This window comes from Bombus impatiens, unplaced genomic scaffold, assembly GCF_000188095.3.
Source record: "Bombus impatiens unplaced genomic scaffold, BIMP_2.2 scf_0023, whole genome shotgun sequence".
NCBI lineage: Eukaryota > Metazoa > Arthropoda > Insecta > Hymenoptera > Apidae > Bombus > Bombus impatiens.
Genome location: NT_176442.1, coordinates 241,553 through 259,244, shown reverse-complemented (window position 1 = coordinate 259,244; position 17,692 = coordinate 241,553). Strand labels below are relative to the sequence as shown.

The 17,692-nt window shown below is 34.5% G+C and overlaps 1 protein-coding gene and 1 long non-coding RNA gene across 2 annotated transcripts; both read left to right on the top strand.

Annotated features, from left to right (window-relative positions):
• The first annotated feature begins 4,980 nt into the window (after nucleotides 1-4,980).
• Nucleotides 4,981-15,042, top strand: LOC112212815. Its single transcript, XR_002946644.2, has 2 exons — nucleotides 4,981-5,015; nucleotides 14,843-15,042. It is a non-coding gene; the product is annotated as an uncharacterized LOC112212815 (long non-coding RNA).
• Nucleotides 9,723-14,720, top strand: LOC100740604 (heart- and neural crest derivatives-expressed protein 1-like). The gene is made up of 3 exons (XM_003484841.4): nucleotides 9,723-10,312; nucleotides 11,099-11,736; nucleotides 13,999-14,720. The coding sequence occupies exons 1-3, from the start codon at nucleotides 10,228-10,230 to the stop codon at nucleotides 14,131-14,133; spliced, it is 858 nt and encodes a 285-aa protein (XP_003484889.1). The 5' UTR covers nucleotides 9,723-10,227; the 3' UTR covers nucleotides 14,134-14,720.
• Nucleotides 15,043-17,692: the final 2,650 nt, after the last annotated feature.

Genomic DNA, 17,692 nt, shown 5'->3' with positions numbered 1-17,692 from the left:
GTATGATATTTGATGTAATTCGTTTTTCAGTTTTTAAATTAACAAGATTTTATAATAAAATTACTACAAATATTTTTTTATCTTCTTTCTATATTAAATTCAGATTAGAATTTTGATCAGATGCTAATAAATGTCTAGAGTCTCTAGAATTACAGTAATACGATGATTAATGATGCAATGATAAGGTAACTAGAATAAGATGTACAACAAGATAAACTACATATTATCTTATTAATGCGTAATGATAGATTATGTTACCAACCTTATGATGCAGAGGATAGAATTAAGTAAATTAAGTGATTGAACGAAAAGAAGAAAAAATATTCTTTCCGAGTTATCTAAGTAAAAGAAAAAGGAAGATGCTTTTTCTTTCTCAATTTTTCAGTTTCCTAGAATCAAACATACTGTAAACTCTTATAATCCAAGTTACAGTAACAAAAGAATTTAATTATAATTCTCAACGAGAATTGATTGTAAATAGTCTACCAAATAAAAAAAAAATTTTTTTTCAGTTTAAGAAGTCGTAGTGTAAAGTAAATCTTGTATATCTAACTTCCGTTTGGTGTTTCAAGTTTCAAAGACATAAAGTCGAATTCCAGACCAACGTTTTTCACATTGTGAGTTAGACAGTCTCCAATTTCCTGGACACCGATCCCTATATTTAAAGAAACTGTGTCTCTTTCTGCGATATCGACGGGATCCCGTGATGAGACTGGCGCCGACCTCCTTCGTTGAGTTAAGGAAACCAAAGAAATGAAAGAAAACTGTCTTCTTCAAGACAGCTTAACCTGTGTCACGCGCCACCAAGGAAAGACAATCTGCGCAACAAATGGTAACCCGAAGCTCGAGGGCGCATAATGCTGAGCTCACTGAGACCGCATCTATGACCCTAAAGGTTAGGTTAGAATACAATAAATCTGTTCTGTCTTTGTAATTGACCATCGAACTTCCTGGGCAAACAGGAAACATAACTTGGCTTAACAAAATTCTACCAAATATCCAAACTGGACAAATTGTGGGTGTAAAGAATTAAATAAAAAAAAAAACGGCTTAATATCTGGCATCTATGTACATCCTCCTTTTGGAAAAATCTGCGAACAATGAGTAATGAATGCATGATAAAACTAATAAAGAAATGAAGGATAGAAAGAGTAATGTCGATGCGTGGTAAGAATGCAACAATTCATCTGCATTATTGTAAAAATCTGTAGATGTATTAATTGATGAAATAAATTTGAAGGTAGACTTAAAAAAAGAAAAAAATAATTTTCTTAAAAATTAGAGAAATTAGGATAATTTGACTATTTCTAACAGTCAAGACCTCATAACGATTAAAAATTTTCAATATTAAGAAATATTTTTTTTTGTCTTATTAATTTAACTATATCTTATTTATATTCATCCTGTCACAAATTTTATATCCTTGTTTCATTTAAAAAGCAATCATCCAAATTATGGTCTTCCTTTATCAGACTAAAAATGAATTACAACTTTTCTTAAAAACTATATCCGATAACATACCTCTTTCATTATCGTTTTATTTATAGCAATGCAATAATTTTTTTAAAATTATTATTATTATATTCTACTTAAAAAAGAAAAGGAGACATTTCAATGAAACAAAAATAAGTTTCGCAAAGGGACCTACAGGTCGTGAAAAGGTTCGCGGAAGAAGAAAGAAGATAAAGTAAGAAGGAAGACGAATCGGAGGTTCGAGTGTGAAATATGAAGAGGCACGTAAAAAAGCTCAAGTGGTTGCACATGAGGGACGAGACTTTTACCTACGTCAACGATTATTTTCTCTTCTTTTCTTACGGTGTACGAAACTCGAGGAAAACTCGTAAATTTTCTACGAAATCCATAGTAAGAGACTGGCGCCAGAGAAATTCCAAGGTCAACTTCAGCTATTATGTCCCAATATATGTAGATACCATTTTGAGGACCACGTGAGAAACTTATCCTCTGCTCCAATTTCCTCAATAGTTTTCTAAACATTTCCATTCTTCTTCTGTTCCATAATTTCCTTGCGAAGTGATTAATAAAAGCAAGATCTGAATTCTCTTGCATAATCCCAATTTTTGTCAAATAGAATATATAAGTAAACTGACAAATTATAGGTGAAAGAGATAGCTGGGTCCAATACACATGTCTTTGCTATATTTCAAATTCGGCAACTCAACAATAGAAAAATGAATAAGCAGTAAAAGGTTTTGAATAAAAAGTTCGCCAAGCATTTAGTCGTTAGAAAAAAGATCTGTATCGAGTTTCATGTAAGAGATCCTACCGATCGACGCCCATTGCCGCTGCCGATCTCATCGCCAAGTAATTTGAAACGAGGGCGTAACCGGCGACTTCTTTCCCTTCTTGACAAGCTTCTTCTTCGTCTTCTTCAGCGGCTCTTTTCGACTCTTCTTCACCCATTAGTACCAAAATGGCGTGCTCGACATTGATCAATCCCGTTTTTTATTGTCGAGTACAAGATAATTGAAATATTGTTGTTTAGACTTGTCATTTACTAATCTTTATTTTTTCTGTTTTGTAGATAACAAATAGTGAAATGTTAATCGGAAATATGTAATCAACAAAATCAAGTAATAAGAATCGAGTAATGTAATCAAATGAATTTCTGTTAATGGAATTATACAGTTTAATACGAATGAAGAATAGATGAATGTAGGTTAGGGTTAATTTGATAACTTAATTTCCAAATATTTCATTATTACATTACATATTTTATTATTTATATTTATTTATTTAATATTTATAATATTTCATTATATATTTTGTAACTATCATTAATATTTATCCCTAATAATAATTAAAGTCAATTGTCATCAGTAATATTTTACTTTCAGTAAGAAATCCAGAAATATGCAAAATATCATTTAACTTTTAATTTCTTACGGAGGGGTATACACGTAATCAATAACCCGGGGAACATGTGAAAACCAAGATTTTTCAACTTTAATGCCCACGATTTCCGGCATGACAGAATTAATTGCAGTATTTTCGATGTTTCGACCATAGAGGTTAGAATATCCTGTAACGTCAAAGAGATTCACCCTAAACGGTAGCTATCCCTAGGGATAACCTGTGGCATAAATACGTAACCTGGCACCTGTTTCCTTGCTCTACAGTCACACGTGCTGTTCCGACATGTCGCATCAATTAATATCTAATTAAAACAAATTAACAAAACAAAATAAATATCGCTTTAATAGCCCCATTTAATCACAACTAAAAATATTTTTAGAAACAATCATCAATCTTTAATATATCAATCGTCCAACAATTCCGTGATTGTTTTTTCGAAAAACTTCAAAAGTATGTATAATGCTTTTAAATGAAACGATGTATTACACAAGTATGAGTCATTAAGTGGCTGCACGGATCAAAAGCTACATTATCGAAGAATGTTAATCGAATGAGTCAGGCTCGTAAACCTACACATACATGTACGACAAAGTTCGGAAAAGTTGGAGAGAAAAACTGAAATAAATTATTAGTGATAACAGAAGACATCTGGTTTTATCCTCGATTGTTGCCAGACATGGTATCCATGCTTAAATAATTAGTTACAGTTATCAACAGCGCATAATTTCTAATTAGGTACATATATTGTTATGAGTATTATTGCCTGAAATACCAAATAATTGCCTGAAATAAATTCCAAATTTGTAAATTTCCAAATCAATTTTTGAATTCTTAAAAAATATTCTCTAAGCTCGATCCAAGTGTCTAAATTTTTTAATTTTATAAAACTTTAAATTTTTTAATTTCCAAATTGACTATTAAAACATATCTATTCGCAGCTCTGTTCTTTTCCGGAATTCTTCCTAAACGCTTACTATGTTCGTTTTTTCCTTATATTATTTTTTTATTTTTGTTTCTTCTTCTAGGGGATAGGGGAGAAAGTGATTGGTCGAGTGGCTGGCTGCCAGTCTGGTCGCAGAAACTTCTTGACAGACCCCGAGATGTTGTCAAAGGGAAATGCCGCGCGATCGACCGACCACTTCTGAACACGACTAATTTCTTCTCTTTGATGCTAGGCGGCCGATTACCACGCCTTTCCTTAGAGCCACACTTTTCCGGGACAATTTCTTCAAATCAACTCTTTTCTATTCTTGGAAGTAATACAAGTAATGGAACCGCAAAATACAAGTATATATTAATTTAATCAGGGAATAGAAGATATGACAATCTATACTAGATACACACTAAGTACTAAGTCATTAATCAACCAGATCTGCGGATCAACCATAAACTACGAATGTTCATGCATTTATGAAATATTTAAAACTGAAAAAACACAAAGGATACACATAATGTACAAAAATACGTAAAACAATTTATGGGGTGAAACTTTCATTCAAATTTAATTTCCTCTGGCATATTCTGGCATATAAATTTACATAAACATTTGCAGTCTAGTTATAAAATTTACATATAAAGAGCGTTAATCAGCCTAATGTATGTTCTCCTCAGATTTGGAAGGGAACAACACTCAAGACAATATCTTTCCCTATAATCTTCAAATAAAACCATCCCACCTCTTTTCAAGACCATAGAATCGAAAGGCAAGAAAAAATACAATAAAAAAGGAATGACTTATCGGAAGGGACAACTCAAGTATATTCACAAATCACAAGGTGGCGCCTATGTAGATGGTGTGTGGTGCGGTTTCCCACAAATATAGGTAGGAGCGATTAGAGGGTGATTAGAAGAAGGTGTTCTGGATTGCGTTCCAGCAACGCAAAAGCCGACGGCGCGTCGTTTCGGTGCGGTGCGTGTGTCCCCTCGCCACTTTTACACCCCTGTGTCGAGTAGCAGACACCGAATTGGACGACCACGCACCCACGGGACTGATACGAGACCCTGCCACTCCGTGGTTGGAAGCTGCTAGTCCCCACTTCTTCTTCTCAACCATGCGACGCACGCTCCTTCAATTTTTTTTTCTTTTACCCTTCACGAGTGGAGCTGTCGCGATTATTACTTAAATAGATATATGTATCAAGGTTTAAGTGACTTCCGGCGATAACGAGAATTGAGAGGTAGAATGTTGATTAGAAGTATCATGGTTAGTTAGCTTAGGATAACGGTGGCTGGTTTTGGATCTTTGAAATTGAGAGTGAGGTAAACATATGAGAAAAACCATGTATGGTTTTGTTGTATTTTATTGCATTCTTTTAATATTTCAGGACAACGATGAACGAATATCTAATCGAGTCATTTTTAAACAGAGTCTGATAAATATACATAATACAATAACAACCAAAGTATACATGCTTAATCTTGTAACTGTTCAATAACAATAACGATAATTTCCTAATTTCATTAAAATTTCGTCACTCTGATGTTGACATAATGAAGTGACCCATTTAGGGGACAATTTTTTCCGCGCGAAACGCGTGCCAGTCTCGTGGCTTCGAGTTTCTGGAACGGCCCGGTCTACTAATTATTATTTCCGTCGTTAAGTAGGCTATTTTTTCGGAAAACGCCAGCAGACGTAAACAAAGAGTTGAACCACGGTGTTCTGCGCTCTGTCGGTAACGCAGCAACAGAAATTTATTTATTTTTCTCGCGATGACACGTGGTTCCTCTTCCCATCTTTCTTCATTTTTCCCCTGACGATCGCACTTCCCGTGCAACTTTCCAAAACAGACATCAATTCTCGATTCGTCATTGCTTCTTAAGAATAATCTTTGATTAATTCACAAAATTCACAATGACATATTCAATATGACAAGCTTTTATTTAAAAAAAAAGAAAAAAAAAGTGAGAGTGTCCTAACCTCAATTGTAAACAAATGAAACTAGTTCCATCCACTTAATTTATATACTTATGTCACTTTGCCAATCTTTATTCACCTAACCTAATCATCGCTTCAGAAGGAACTTCGACCAATCCGCAAAAAAGTGGCAAGAAATTTTAGAGAGATTTATAAAGAGATCGATGGTCATTAAAAGTTAATCTTTCAGAGAGGAGCACGACTTACACGGCTATATAAATGGTGAGCTACCAACAGAAAGAAAAGGAAAGAAATGAAAGATCGAACAGAAAGAGGTAGAATGAAAGGGAAGATGAAAAAAGGAAGCGAGAAAGAATAAGGTTAAGACAGCAGTTGCGGAGAGGAAGAGAGAAATTCAGAGGGGCCATGTGGCGTTTCAGGAGATATCAAATCATACTACGTGTACGCCATGCCGCCCCCTAAATATAGTTTATTGCGTTACCGAGTATTAATGGAGCTCCTATAGGAAGGACGAAGACAGACAAACTATCGAGCGTTACGGATCAGCCACGGAAAACCGAAAATAAAACTTGGTAATAGATCCTGATTGATTGAGTAATTGAGTAATTAAATAATTATGCGGATACGTGTGAAAATTTCGATTTTTTATGAATATTGCAGGATAATTGAAGCGTTGATTAATTGATGTTAATATGAGAAATAGCAGACAATGTAGCGTCTTATTCTAATTACCTTATTATTATATCACGAAATTATTGTATTCAATCGAGAAGTTATATAGGTAAAATCATTTTTAAAAGAGCAGAGGAATTTTATTGTTCTGTGAAATGTATAGGAAAGAATTATTCAGTAACTTCGTTTTGGCTAATTCTTGTAGACTGGAACGTGTTTATTAATTCAGCCTGATTTATGCAGACTTTTTAATGTATCTGCCGTATCCCCTATTGTGTACTGCCGAATGTATTCCATTAATCTATACATCTATATACATGTTTTAAATTAGTATTCTAAGAAAAACTCGCAAAATATACGATAAATACAGAAATAGAGAAAGAAGTTAAAGGTTAGAATATTGAAATCAATCAGCATTTCAATTTCCTGTATAGTCTGGATTTCAGTTTATTTAGTGGCTGCAGTTTTAAAATAGATTTATCCAGTTTTCGAATTATCACATTTCAAAAATTTTCAAAATTAAACTTCCAAATTTCCGCTTTCAAAATTTCAAACTTCATAATTACTGCTTTCATATTTTTAAATTTTCGATTTTCCGCTTTTGAATTTGTATACTTCCAAACATTAGATAGTTCAGTTTACATCTTGCAAATTTTTCCTTAAAAATTTCACAAAATAATTGACACAAAACCTGCAAAGATGCAATATTACAACAAAAAATAATATACAAAATTATCTTGCACAATTATAACGAAATTATATCTTTAACATACTTTCACCAACTTTACAGAAAGAAATTCCAAGAAAATGAGAAATCTTCTAGGGTGGAGGGTCAAGAAAGAATACAAATTAGTTACGATCGTTAGGCCAGGATGACTTGTTTAAAGAGATCCACAATCATGCCAGATTTCGGATCCGTTCCGGTGTCACAAATTGAAAACATAAACACTGGGATCGCGTACACGTGTCCTCTGTATATCATAAACTGGTAGACGATCCTTAAAACCGGTTGCCTTTTCCTCTTGCTACGTCCGCTCGCTGGGTTCATTCATGAAAATCCGGTAGCCCTTTAAACCGTGAACGGGCCATCGGTAAGCATACCAAAGATATCCCTTCCTTTTTCTTTATGGTCTTTTTTTTTTTAAGGAAAGTACCGAATATTACAAGCGACCCTTCTAATACACAGTTCATTCATACCGTATTCATATTAAAATCAAAATATGCTATATATCGTAATGAAGAAAAATAAATTTGTGAAACGTAGAATTTTTATTCAAATTTTTGAAAATTGAAAATATCTCAAATTATAAATATCTAAGATAGTAATGTGTTATAAAAAATACTAACGAGTTGTATTTTTAGGGAAACATGAATTTTGGAACGGATTTAGAAGAAAGTAACGGTTCTACAAGGCGTAGAAGAAATAGACATTTTTATTTCATTAATTTCAAATTGTTTCGATTTAATTAATGGGAGACTAAATATACTATATAATAATATACGACAATATATAAATATACGTATATAATAATATACGTATCCTATATAACAAATGGAAAGGATGAAGACAACGGAGACTTTGATTGGTAATGAACGAGTGGTAGCCGAAGGAAAGGTTACTCTTGGCTGTTGGAATAATAAACAAACCCTTTTTGTTCGTTCCAGGCCGACATTCACAGTAGCTCGTTGTCAAGGGGACGCAATCCCTGATCTGGGTTAATAAAAATTCGAACGGTGTCGCATTTCAAGAAATACCGACCGAAGATTCTCCTTTTGACCAGGGAATGAAGGGTGACCGAAAAAGACCTGGTTCTCAGAAAATTGCCTTTAAATCATCTTTATCGTCGTAAACTTCACTTTGAACTAGTCGACTGTCAGACGTGTGAAATCTATCGTCAGAACATGTAATATAGCCTTCGCCAGAAATCGAAAAGGGAAAAAAGGAAGTTTGATGATGTAGAATATAGAAGAATGATTAGTTCACTGCACAGAAAGTAAGTATCAAGGATAATATTGCGCATAAAAAGGTAAATCAGAATCTCAATAACAAACAAGATAGATAAATGTCAAAGACCCTTCTCTTATTTTCTTCCATTCGAACCAATCGAGACATTGCCCTGGAAATAAAGTTAAATCCACTTTTAATCCCTCAGATAACATTGGGCGTAGCTTCAAACTATAGATAAGTATGTTAATTTATTCGACATTGAGTCGCGCGAGCAAGAATCGGTAAAAAAGTGGAGCGACGACGCGTTGACGGTAACGCACACTGACAGAGGGGGCTTTTTGCCATCCGGAGAAGCATCGGCCCTGGGAAAAAGACAGATAAAGCCACTTAAAGTAGCTCCAAGCTGTGGAGGAGGATCGTGCGCTGACCACTACTATTTTCAGTCCTTTTTGCCGCTAATTACGACAACCCTTTATCGAAAGCCACTCGAGCATCCCCCACCCTGGTATTGCTCCGACACTGCGGATTAAAAGTGCGCCAACGAATTTTAAAATAGGACGCTCTTGGATGAAATTCGTGGAAGTGTATTTATTCAAGACGGATGCACCCAATTTTCTTTGACGTTTAATTATAGATTTAAGGCATGTTCACGAATAGTTCCATGATCCTCTTGTTCTTGAATTTAGCAATGTGACACAGAGGCAGTCATCATTGGTCGAAACTCTAATCGTAATGAAAGTTAAGTTATCGCATAAGCAGTATCCACATTTATATAAATACTACAAAACCTGTCTAATACGTATAATATAAAACCACAATCCTTTGCGAATAGATGAAACTTACTTATTGCATGGGGAAGAAGAAAATGAAATGGCATGACCAGAGAAAGGGGGATAAACAAATAGAACTGAATGTTAAATTCATTTGAAGAAAAAATCATTAACAAGTATTAAGTGTCTTCTAGCAAGTTCTAACAAAAATTATCAATTCAAAAATATTTTATTATTATAATTAATTATATTTTATTATATTTCAAGATTCCACCACCATCACCATCCACTAAGGGAAAAACAAGGAAAACAAAGAAAAGGAAGATTACTATAGCGTGTCCAATATATCTCAGATCCATGGTATATATCGGATCCTCTGCGTTCACTATTTATATAAATCATGCACTCCGGTGTTGGCTGATTCCCCGTTCAGTTCAATTTCTTAATTGAATCGAACGATATGCGCTGCATGGGCGTAAACCAGCTCGAGCTCCGCCCTTTGATTCCTCTCCACAAGCTTCGACTCTCTCCCTCTGGAGTCTGCGTGTACACCCACCAGCGTCGTGCTCGAGTACCAAACGGAATAACCCAGCCACTCGAGGCGACCTCCGAATTCGGCGTTCTTTTCTCAGTGGCACTTGGACCGCATCCGGAAACGCAGTGACCTCGTGACCAGTGAAACGCGGCATCTTTCGTCGCATCCCTCATGCCTTCCTTCGGATAAGAAATATTCCAACCGATTTCTCAATCGTTTCGGGTTGTTAAGGAAGAGAAATTACAAGAGTTCTTACAAGAGAAATTACATTTTCGTTTAGATAATTGGGCTTGGAAATTTTGTGTAATCTCTCTACAATTTTGTGTAAGTTCTCAACGAACGAAGATTTTCAGAAAATTGTTCGGAGTCGATTTCAAGAACGATCTGTTGTAGAAGAATTGCGATTGATGGAAGAATTAAATCAGGGTTAAAAAGATTTAAAAAAATCAGACTCCACTTTGTACGCGATTGATTCGCTGATCGCTAGTGAGATTTTTATTGGTGAAGTTATTGTGACAGTGCGAGGAAAGGAAGTGAAGGAAAAGAAGTTACAATGATGCTCGGGGGTTACGAGGCGCAGCCGGATTATTATCCGCAATGGCATCAACCCTACAATTACGTCACGCAATTACCATATGGTAAGTTCTATTCTATAGATATTCATTTTTTTTATCTACTTGTAGCTTTTATTAATATGTTAGTTTACGGTTTATTATCTGGGAATCATAAAGAGAATCGTATCAGAATTTTATAGCATCGCTATGCGATTTGCCTACAAAAAGACTAAAGAGTACTTTTAAAACTGAAAGAATGTAGAAAACAAATTTCATTACGCAAAATGAAATAGTTTCGAATACCACTTGCATACGTGTGTTTGCTTCGAAATGAGATGACTTCTAAATATAGATAGACTAAATTTCCAAAATTTTGAGTCGTTCAATTTTTTTTAGTGAAACACGGAGAATTTTGCTTGTAGAATATTAAGTAATCTTCAGATTGTAATGGGATTGATAATTCAGAAGCTTTAATTATTAGAAAGAAAATAGTACAATTAGGAAGATCTTTAAAGTCTAAGAAAGTATCTTCATATTAACATTCAATAACTATTTCGTTATTCACATTTATATTATATTATCTTACAAAACTTTCAAAGAATAGATTAATGAATAACGCAGGCGTTGCAAAAGATAATTGATATAATAGTAAAGTAACACGATAAATAAATGAATAAGAAAAAGAAATCGCTGAAATAAAAAGCGCCACAAAAAATGGTATAAATCCACTAAACGCATTCGCAATTGTAGCATAATAATAAAACGATATTCCCTAAACGAGATAATAATTAAAATCTAAAACAAAATATAGTAAAAACTGTTGCACACTTCGCCATTCGATATATAAAATTCTCCATTTCTCTTCTGTAGGACCGCTGAACGTGCCCGACGCGGATAGCCAATCGACGTACTGGGGCGCGGATTCCGGGATCTCCGGGGGTAGTTCTGGCGCCGGAAGTCCCACCGCCTCGACGCCTCCCCTGATCGAAGAGATCGGCGTCCAAGAACCAAGCTACTCATCCCTGCAACAATATCCACACCCTTCTATCAGTCAACACTATCCCAATTTGCCTTACCCACCTCAACAAGATATTTCACATCATCACCTACATCATCACCATCATCATCAACAACAAAATCACAGAAGAGACGGCGATTATTCGACAGTTTCTTCGATGAATCAAGTTGATGGATCGCTTCAACAACATCTCAGACAAGGAACTAGAGACGGCGGAGTTGTCGTTAGGCCTAAACGAAGGAATACAGCGAATAAGAAAGAAAGAAGACGCACACAAAGTATTAACAATGCGTTTGCCGATCTTCGTGACTGTATACCCAATGTGCCGGCGGATACGAAACTATCGAAGATTAAAACGTTGAGGTTGGCAGCTTCGTATATTGGATACCTGATGGCGGTATTGGAAAGCGACGAAGGAGAAGAGCCGCAGACCTTTCGCGCTGAAATTTTATCTAATGGCAGAAGGAACAAGACGGCTCAGGCAAATCAGGTTAGTTTTTAGAAATTTCCAGCTTTCACGGTGCAATTAGAATTTAAAAGGCTACGATAAGGAAGCAGCTCTACTTTCTAGCAGTTTGAGTAAACCGACAAAAATCAAATTATATACATTCATGCTATAAATTCGCTGTCAGCTATTATTTGTAATAATGAACTTCTGCACTTTTTAATGTGAAGGTTATATCTTTTTTCCTCTCCCAACAAATATAATTTATATAAATATCGTAGCTGCCTCTTTAATAGAATCGAAACTTCCGGGTGAAAATACGTTCAATCGTGTCAACCGAATTCTGATAAAATTAACTGTACTACTAACAAAACGTCAGAGTCTCTAGAAAATTCACACTTGGAAGCTTCGATCGTGAAAATGAAGGCCAGTTTTATTTTATCGCGAAGTTTTTGTATTTTGATTGATTGTCGTAAAGGAGTATTGTTTAGACATAGTAATGTGCTCTAGACATGCTGAAACTTGTCTTAAAACAATATAGCGGAAGACAAATTTCCAATATAAATATTATCATACGCAGAATGTATCGTATTGCATGATAGACTATTTTTTAGCAAGTTACTGTACTATCAAGTAGCAGCGAATTTGATATCCCATATAGGCAGATTCAGACAAGTCGAGACAGGTTATATTCACGTGTTTCATATTCGATATAATAACGTGAGAAAATATTGGTTTATTATGTTATAATCAATAGACTATTTCGTCTACTATCCATTTGTTTATCTCTGCGACATACTTATTTACGTATTTGTTAATAAGACAGCGTTACCATTTTGTTGAAAATCTTGCTTGTTAATATCCGTTTCTACATTTGAAGTATGGAAATATAAATATTTTTTCATCCTGTAATAATAAATAGGTCTCGTTCTATGACCTAAACATCTCAGATTGTAGAAAGCGATAAATAAATACACATCATCAATAATTTAAATCTCTTTTGGAAAACTTCAAAATCAAGAAAATAATCATATTCTGATGTCTAAATTTGAAAATACTCTGAAAGGGTCCTCGAGCGTACTTCCACAGCGAAAATCGGCGGTATGCACTTCAACTACGAATTTATGCCCTTCGTCTACTTTCCTTTAAATCTCCTGGAACACTTTCGTAAGCGTTGCCTTCGAATAAACATCGTTCTCTTTAATTGGACGTCGTTCGTCGACGCCTGAGAACTCGACCTTAAACTTGTCATACTAAAACTTTTAGATGAAGAAAGACAGAGGAGAAAAATCTCATCGTGTTCACGTGCCATCGAAACGAATATTCTCAATTCAGCATATAACATACTTGTTTTCCGCATTGTGACAAAATAAGTTTATCGATGCCAGGCAACAAATAAATTTTCATCCATGTAACTTGTTCTGTTTATTTGAAAATGAGAAATTTAGTATAATCTTGACAAATTTTAGCTGTACACAGAACTGACTATTCCTTTGATTAAATGGATGTTTAGTAACCATTCCCGTTAGAGATGTCAAACAGCCTAATCAGAGATGTTGGAGATTAAAATTTATTTCGCTCAGAATGCTTCCAGTATGATTCCATACGAATTTTATATTCCTGTATATTTCAAATATCATTTTAATATCGATTCTTTGAATTAATTAATGATAAGTGGAATTGGCAATATAGAATTGTAATATGTCATACGTAAAATGTTTAGTTAGACAGACAAGTGATTGGTACGTTTAAAATTCGACAGAATCGACTAAAAATTTAACGAACGAGAAGAAAAGAATTTTTGTGAAGTGGTGAATAAACTGGATTGCGGTTAGATCACCAGGTATCAAAGGTTCTTCGACTATATATTATAGCTTAGATCGTTTCCGTAACTTAAATTTCGAAGATGACTATTGGACCACCCTGTAGTTTCGTGGTTTCTCCTGTTTTCTGTAATTCCTCGCCACCCAAAGAGAACTTTCTTTGTTTCAATCTTCAATTGATCTGCCATATCTACCATATAAATTTCAAACTTTAGGTAACTAGAATTTACATAAAAGTATAAATGTAAGCAAAGATTACAATTGTAAAGTAATAAATATTAAATGTAATAATAGACAACGATATAAAACATAGTTATAAAATATTTATATTCTGTATATATTAAAGTTTAAATAAAAAATATGAGGTATAAAAACATAAATATGTATATGCGACAATAAAAAAAATATAAATAATATTTAAATCTAGAGAATATAAATATTTTATAATAGACGTATTTTGTATGTATTCAATTTTTCATTGCAGAACGAGTCGTATTTACACCAGGCATCAGGCCTCGGGTCTGAGGAATCATCGAAAAGCAAAGGCCGAACTGGTTGGCCGCAGCATATGTGGGCCCTCGAATTGAAGCAGGAATCGCCTACCAACCAGATGCAATAAGATCATCGATTCCCAATCTATCTATTTCTGACACTTTATGGCTTCTGTTCTTCCGTCGTTATCGAGAAACCGAACAAATTGAAGTTAGATCAATGTTGGTGGCTAGCCAGGAAACTTCGATTATTCTCAACTTTTCCTAGACAGCTATCAAGTATTTCGTGGAACATAAATAGTAAGAAGAAAAATATTCGTTACTCTTTCATTTTACATCATCGACGAAATGTTGCGGTATAAAATAAGATTAATTTATTCACATAGCTGCGAGATAAGGTTAGTGTAAAAATTACGCTAAGTATTGTGTATGTGTATGAGTGTATATAAGCGGGTGAAAAATCGAAATCGTTCTTTTAGTCCCTTTACTTTTCCTTTTCTCTTTCTAAAAGACTTTTTTTAACAGATTCGCACTTTTGATGATTTCTGGAATTTCTGTTACGAGCAGAACTTGCTAAATCTCAATAAAAAATAGGGCATTACTTTTATTTGAACGCAGAAAGCGTCGATAAGTCTATTGTAAAATACAAGCGATTGTTTGTAAATACGCGTCTGCGAGTATAGGTCTGCCTGTAAATAGGAGTATCTTATTTCTTGGTCGATAATAATTTACGTCAACCTCGTTATCCTTTCACATTTTATTCTGCGTTAACCTTTAACATTTTATTCTTCATTGAAGGAAAAATCCGAAAAAAATTGAAGGAAAAAGAAAAAAAAGTTTGGATATCAGATATTTCATCGAAAATCAAAATTTCATACAGTTTTTATCAGTTAAAGAATTTAAGTGATATCATTCTTTCGTTAGATCTAAGCAAGTCAATTGATTTAAGATGCTTGTAAACTTTTGTATAGATTATCTTTAACAATGTATAAAAAGTAAAAAGTCACTAGTAATAAATAGGGTATCTAGTAACTTAAGCTCTCGGGTATTCTTTCTCCCCCCCCCCGTACATTTTATATGTTTTAAAATTATATAATAGTAAATATGTAAATATTAAGTAGTAAGAATTAAACGGAAACAATCCCAAGTCTAGCTTGTAAACAGAGGAAGAGCTCTCAATCTCAGTCAAATAGATCTTCCCCTGGCTCTTGTGTTGAGGTCTTGACTTGTCTGAAAGATATGTTTTCCTTAGTTACATGCTGAGAAAGCATTGTTCCTCGGCGACGGTTTCAAATTTCTTGGATTTTCTGGCGCCGGTACTTGATCCACGTTCAGCTTCTTAATTTGAGCGTGTTGCTGATACATCTATTGAAAGGAAAGAAGATTCCCCTACATCCATACAACATCTGTCCTTCGTTTCTAGGAGAAAATCATGCAAGTATAGTTTGAGAGAGTTGCGTACAGTATATTAATTTTCATTGGTTTATAATAAATGATCTTTAATCATCCTTGACATGTTTGTCATTCAGTACCATTCCACAGCAGATTATTTTTCTGAGTATCAAATAAACAAGTAGACGCGCCGCGATTAATCAAGACTAAATATTTGCACCACTTTTATCTGACAACGATACGGTATTTAGCTTCATCGATAACTGCATAGTGACAACATTGTCGACTTTGTATATTGTAAATCTGTTGTCCTCGATCAATCGAACCACGCATAAGAGGAAGCCAATTAATGGACGAATTCCACGTTGATATTTAAATGAAAACACAAAATTATACTAAAAATATCGGATATGTTTCATAAATTGAATGATATTAAGAAATTGAATACCCAGAATCAAATATTTTTAAAAATTCAAACCAATTTGTAGAACTGTGAAGGTTAGGTTGAATGATGAAATTTATTCTAGGTACTGGACTTATTTTTTTATGGCTAATTATCCTCATTCTGTGAGCGATGATACGAACATGTGAGTGATATCATCCGTATACCAATCATAGCATGCAATGGATTATGTTATTCTGTTACGCTGTTAGAGATCTTTTGTGTCCTTGTCTAGTAACGCATGCACATTCATATCATAAATATGTAAGTGTGACACTGATCAACAAGCGGCGGCAGTGTGCATGCCTAATCGGACAAGGGCAGAAGGGGCTTCTATGGAGCATTCTCTTTCTATCCTCATATTGTATTCATTTACATACGTACGATTTGTGTGCTTCTATCTTCATATCTCTATGATTATATAGCACCACTCGACGTTCATTCCAATAAATAATCATCGATCAGTCTGTCAGTATTGAGCTTCGAGTTTATTGTCGTTCTGTAACATCTACATACTAGGTCATCGCAGAGCGCAATGAAATGAAAATATTCTAGAAACTCAATGTGTAAATAAAAAACAACAAAATGAAAAAAGCAAAGGCAGAAGTAGATACTTTTTTGGAGAACAAAGAGGCACATGCTTTCCCGGTAGAAGGTGTTAAACACGAGGAGGTGAATCGGTACCGCTTTGTAAACTCTTCGGTTGATGAAGCGCAGAACACCTCCGTGGCCCGAATCGACGATATAAACACTCCGCAGTACCTAAGGAACTCGGTTATTCTCGGTAGCAGCAAAGAGATCGTTGCTTCCTTGTCAAAACCTTACCATGAAGCCCCTGCTGTGCTACTGAGACCATGTACGATTCGTATAGTACGAAAGGGACCTTGTATACATATGCACGGATCCGTATATATTATTATTAGATTGCGGATATTTACAATTAAAAGAGTGTTACCTATGTAGGAATTTAATTCATCTACTAAATGTTAAACTGGTACTATAATTTCGGTTATTTTGTATATTTTTGCATATTATACAAAATTTAATACATACATATGCACATATGTATATGTATAGTGAGGAAATGAATGACCCAGGGAAAAAACACACGAGATGGGAAAATTATAGGAGAAATGGGGAAGGAAGATTTCCAATTCTCGCATCAGTCAGAAATAAAAAGAGATTAAGATCAACCGGGAACATTACATTGTTCTTTCAATATTATTTTTGCTATTTTGTCGGATAAAGATTTATGTATATATTATATTTTTCTTATTTTTTATCTATAAATGAAATAATGAGGTAATCATTAAAAGAATTAACTAGATGCAACCGAAATTTATTATATGAAAGATTGGAATTTCAATAATTTTATATATATACAACACTCCCGTTATCGATTCCTCTCAAACTAATTTCATTGATACTCGACCGAACACGAAAACCTAACCTTCTTCCCACTTCCATTATCATCGCCCTCTACTTGCATTTCCCCTTCTACTTTTTACTACCACTGTTTGGTGATTTGACAAATGAAGATGTAACGAAAAGAACTAAGAAGAAAAGAAAAAGCCTTTCTTACGTGGGAATATTTTCGAAACAGCATCGCGACCGAACAATCACGCGTGGGTATATGTTTGTATAAGTGTATGTCAACGTGAACACGCGTATCAAATGTGTATACGAGGCCAAAGGAAAAAAGTATGAAGCGGACGTTTGTTTGCTTTGACAAGTATCGAAGGTCCACGTACATATATACTTACTCGCGAGAATGTCCAAGTACGGTCGACCACTTAGGCGTCTTGTGAAAAACTGCCCTTAGCATGTGTCGCGCAAACCTTCTCTACCTAATT